The sequence below is a fragment of the Lucilia sericata genome, unplaced genomic scaffold (assembly GCF_015586225.1).
Source record: "Lucilia sericata isolate MDLA Ls3-8-SP2 unplaced genomic scaffold, ASM1558622v1 Contig000745F_arrow, whole genome shotgun sequence".
NCBI classification, from domain to species: Eukaryota; Metazoa; Arthropoda; class Insecta; order Diptera; family Calliphoridae; genus Lucilia; species Lucilia sericata.
The window spans coordinates 245,255-250,069 of record NW_023994742.1 but is presented as its reverse complement, the minus strand read 5'-3'; the positions used below and the strand labels follow the sequence as shown (position 1 = coordinate 250,069).

Below are 4,815 nucleotides of genomic sequence, written 5' to 3'. Positions count from 1 at the left end.
CGGGTATCTTTTTTCATCTAAAATACGATGCAACTGCAGAGCATTACCGCCACCAAATATCATTTCACCTTGAAATTCTTTCCATTTCACTAATTTCAATTGTTCCTCATGTGATGCCTTGAAATTTTCACTTGCCTTATATTCATAGGGACAAGCTTCAATTGTACGTTTCTCAAAACCAAAGCTACCGCTAAGTATCACCACCCTAGTGGCCTTCTCCACAATTTCGGCCAACTTATGTGAAAGTCGTTAATATGACGGGAGATAAAGGGCGAACGGAATTGGAAAACTAACAATTTATCTTCACTGCTTTCGTATAGTTCACAGGCTGCAACTTTCTCTTGGGGTTCATGTTGATATGCAGATGGACCATAAACTGGTATTAGAGCTGGATGATGTATGGAACCGACCCGCTTAAGATTTTTAGACGATATTAACAAATCACAGGCCAACTGGGCGGCGTTCCCCACGCAGATGCTAGGAATAATAACCGTATACCCATCGAAGTCTTTAATACTTTTGTTTTCTTTTAACTGCAACATTGAAACTGTCTTTTTATTTATTTCTATTTATTTAAATAAAATCACTAATAATAAAAGAATGACAATGATTTTTATAAACAAAAGTGTTACCAGATGAATAGAATAAATGACAGATGTTATGATGTCTGCAGTAAAGTCAATTTAGCTATTTTATACTAAAGTTTAGCAATCTTTAAATCATTTTTAAATATTAACGGTCGTACTAGCGATTTTTTAGTGTTCCCATTGCGTTTTTCAATATATATGTATATACCTAGCTATAAAAAACAGCTATGATAAAAAAGAGGCAACTTATTCTCTTTCCAGAACTTTGTCATACAATACAATTTTGTATTATTTTTTAAGATATTCACAGTTAGATACAAATAAAAAGCACTAAAAAAATAAAAAGAGGTAACGCGACACGATTGTTATGTACAAGAATGAAAAGTTTCTATCGGAATATTTCTTACTCCCTACACCACTAAAGTGCGGAGGGTATTATGAATTTGTGCTGATGTTTGAATGAATAAAAATATTGGTCATATACGCACTGTAACGCATACCAATTGTTAGTGGAATTAAAAAAAATAATTTGTAAATGAAATTTTATATTTTTAGTGTGAATACAACAGGATTTCTTCAAAATTTCGAATATGAAAAACCAATAAGCTCAGTGGGAGAACCTGGCAGTGTTTTACGAAAAACAAGATTATTTATTATAAGCACTAAAATCGCGATGAAATTCTGCACTAATGAACGTTATGTAAATATAATCTCAACTAAATTTTATCCGTATCAGTCCATATTTGCCCCTAGCCCTCATTCAGAAAATTGGTTTTTAGTCAATAAAGGTAAAATTCAACAAAAATGCTATATTAAATTTCAAAAACAGGGTTGTTATAATGCGCATTTTTCGCCATGTGATATTATTAATAGAAGATATCAAATGAAAATAATAAAAATTAAAATGCGAAAACATATTGTTTTGTTTCTTTTATTTTTTTCTGATTAATTTTTTTACCATTCCTAAATGAAAATAATAAAAATTAATAAACATATTGTTTTGTTTCTTTTATTTTATTCTGAATAATATTTTAACCATTCCTATTTATTTCTTAAAAAATAATTCTAATTTTAAAAAAACATCATTGTCGACAGCGGTTGTGGTTCCAATTGTAATCAAGCTGTTAGCCGGCTTACAACCAATTAAAAGCTGCAGCCGTTATTTTTAGTGTCAGCCGCCAACCGCCGTTAATGTTTGTCGGCGCAGATCTAAGCTCATTCGAGTCACTCACTGCCAAAGTAAATTAATAAAGTAGCGACAGTTCTACAACAAATACAACATTTACAAAAACCACAAACGATTTTGTTTTTGGTTTAAGGTCTTTGCTGTCAAAATCATATGATCTTTGTTTACAAAAATTTTCTTTGATAACAACACAAAAAAATAATATTTTAGTAAAAGACATTTTATTAGTTTAGTTTAAGAATAAATAAAAATGCAAATAAATAAAAATGTGTCAGCAATTTATTTAAGTTTGACATACATTTAATAGAAATATAGTATTTTTCTCCAAGAAATATGGAAACTACTTCTGGACTTATTCACTTATTCTCGGCTGGTCGTTTTGGCTTATTGTAAACAATCCAGGTGGAGGGTACATCCCGTGCATTTGATCATATTTTCAGGCCAGCTGCTACACCATTATGAAATGTTGGCCATAAACTCATATTGGCCTGGAATTCAATTTGCTGCATTTCAACAGTGGTTCCTTTAATAGGTTTCTTGCTGGTTAGACATAGTTTTGGTATTGGCATTGATTCCGTTGGTTCTTAAAGTAAACATACCTCCTCTACCCAAAGGTAAAGTCATGGTACGAGTGCACAATGTAAATAATTGTTTTTCTTGCTCCTCAATAAATTCATGATCAGAAGTTCCAGGCGATTGTGTAATATCTATCTGTTATGCGCATATCATCCGGATAACGTAGACTTAAGAATTTGGTACCTATATTATCCATGCCATCATCTAAAGCACCTTCCATTTGTGATATGCCACTTTTAGAGGGTGGACAACGAGCCGATAAGGAGTCTTCCGTGACTATGTTCATATTTTGCGAATAATTTGAACTTTTATTTAGGGCATAATTTCGTAAATCCCTACGCCTCACTTCACCTATCAATTTTTAAATTTGTATTTTGTAAAACACTTCATTATGGCAGGTGATTGTTTGCGTTGAAACAAGTGCTTCGTTATTTGTGAAAAATGTATAAAAAATTATATTTTATAAAACGCATCACCTGAAAAATACACACTTGAAACTTCAAATCGAACACCTAATTTATTCAGGCGTTCGCTTTGAAATTTTATTGAATAAATTATGTACATGTAACAGCTATCTTTATGGAAAAGTTGTGATATTGAAGCTACTCGACCTCGTACGGGAAAGGACGCAAATTGGTATATATTTCTATTGATACTACAATGAAACTCATTCTCTGAAATTAGAGCACTTATATCCATATATGAATTTTATCCAGATTTTGTAGCTGAATGGCGATTGGATAACATTACACAATCTTCATATACATACATAGCTAAAGTCACTCCATTGTAATATCGATAGAACTCGGTGACGGTGCTCCAATGTATCAATAAAGTTGGAATACAGATTTCACCTAATACGCGATCGAGTAGCTCCGTATGATAAAGTGTTCACTTTTGAATGTGAAGTGTAGGTGATGCGTTCAACGCAAAGGATTTACGAAATAACCCCCTTAGTGTAGCAAAAGTACAATTATTATTATTACCTTCCACATAATTATACGGCAATGCATTCAGTTGGTTAAAAACACTAGGAGCTTGCACCTGTGAAAGTTCCTTGTAAGACATTTGAGAACCATGCTGTTCGGTTAAAATACAAGTCTTGGAACAATTTTTCACCAGCAAAGGAAAATCCATAGCATGACGAAAAGTATAAGATTGTAATTGCATTACGTAGGCCAATTGATGCAGAAACTAATTAAGGAAAATAAAACCAAATATTTTATAATATTCATTTGAAATTAAATTGCTGGCTAACTTTGCTTGGCTCACCTTGGCTAATGGCAACAAATGTGCATGCATAATATCGTCCAATTTAAAGTCCTCATAGAGTAAATGAAAACTATAAAATATCGCCAGCATTGTATGAATAAACAAGCCGTAGTATCAATATTGTACATTGTGAATAATTTTCTTTTGATGGTTTATTATCCGATCCATCTAGAATGGACAACATAAATTGTCAATCTTCTTCGGTACCCGAATGTATTTCATCATTTTTTTTTATTTTCTTTGGATCTTCAGCACTAAACGATGTAGCAGTGTTACTGCTATAATCATGCATAACAGCTGAAAATCCCATTAGATGTTTTGTTCTGAAGGCAAGAGACTTAAACAAATGCTTAAGATTTTCCCCGAACTATAAACTAAAGTAAGACGATTAACGGCAGGATCACGTAGACCCAAACAAAAGTTGTTTCTGAAAGTAGAATATTTCAGATTAAATTCTTAAAGTTATCTTAATATAGAAAATCTTTTTCTACTTACCTATTGGAAAACTGTGGCTGCAGAGGGTGTACTGGTGATAACAAATGAAACTCATCTTCGAATGTAGTGTCTCCCGGTTTTGTTTGATGGAGAGAAATGGTCCATACACACATAAGCAGGTGCCGGGAGTTGCATCTTGCAAGCCTCCATCCACTTTCGTCGCCTCCTCTCATCTGTGGGGACATAAAAAAGCTCCCATTTCCTTTTTTGGAAATTTTCTTGCAAATTATACACCTTTTCATAATTTTTTAGTACATAAACCACACAAAATTCAAGTTTTTTCACTTTTATTTTTATTTTTTATAAACAACACACAATTTAATTTTTTTCCACTAAAACAAATATGGCAAATAATTTGACATAAAAGTCTTTGGTTGAAGCTGTCAAAAATTGCAACGTAAACAATTTTGACATTTTCGTCCATAAGTGAGTTTTAAAAAAAATAGTCAGCTGTTCTACTGAGTCTACTTTATAAATTTACTTTGCTCACTGCTTTTACTTCAAACACTTTGTGTTTGTAGCAAACACGAGATACAAAAAATACATTGCTGTTTGACAAACCAGAGTTTCCTAGGTCGTCAAACAAATGTATTTTAAATGGGACATCAAACAAAATCTGTTTGAAGGAAAAATTCTGCAATTTTTTGCGCGCAGTTGCATGTTTTCGCGCCAATTTTTGCAAATTCTTTATTTGATCTT

General features: G+C 32.5%; 2 protein-coding genes across 3 annotated transcripts; both read right to left on the bottom strand.

Moving 5' to 3' along the window:
* Positions 1 to 12: 12 nt before the first annotated feature.
* On the bottom strand, positions 13 to 616 carry LOC119607762 (proteasome assembly chaperone 2-like; the record flags this gene model as incomplete). Its single annotated transcript, XM_037961865.1, is given in 2 exon segments — positions 13 to 239; positions 242 to 616. Coding segments are annotated over 2 exon segments (528 nt in total), but the record flags the coding sequence as incomplete, so codon positions are not given.
* A 1,595-nt stretch (positions 617 to 2,211) lies between these two features.
* LOC119607769 (anaphase-promoting complex subunit 1-like) lies at positions 2,212 to 4,311 on the bottom strand. 2 transcript variants are annotated; one of them, XM_037961871.1, is made up of 4 exons: positions 4,117 to 4,311; positions 3,622 to 4,048; positions 3,336 to 3,543; positions 2,212 to 2,700 (listed from the first exon to the last, which is right to left on the bottom strand). In XM_037961871.1, the coding sequence occupies exons 2-4, from the start codon at positions 3,709 to 3,711 to the stop codon at positions 2,453 to 2,455; spliced, it is 546 nt and encodes a 181-aa protein (XP_037817799.1). In that variant the 5' UTR covers positions 3,712 to 4,048; positions 4,117 to 4,311; the 3' UTR covers positions 2,212 to 2,452. The 2 variants fall into 2 exon arrangements, with proteins under 2 accessions (XP_037817799.1, XP_037817800.1); XM_037961872.1 differs by having other exon boundaries at positions 2,212 to 2,625.
* Between the last annotated feature and the right edge of the window lie 504 nt (positions 4,312 to 4,815).

Excerpts from the sequence above, each read along its gene's own strand:
- LOC119607769 (XM_037961871.1), bottom strand. The coding sequence starts at position 3,711 with ATGCTGGCGATATTTTATAGTTTTCATTTACTCTATGAGGACTTTAAA. Across the intron at positions 3,544-3,621 it reads ATTTGTTGCCATTAGCCAAG|TTTCTGCATCAATTGGCCTA; the intron begins GTGAGCCAAGCA and ends TTCCTTAATTAG. Across the intron at positions 2,701-3,335 it reads GCCGTATAATTATGTGGAAG|GTGAAGTGAGGCGTAGGGAT; the intron begins GTAATAATAATA and ends AAAAATTGATAG.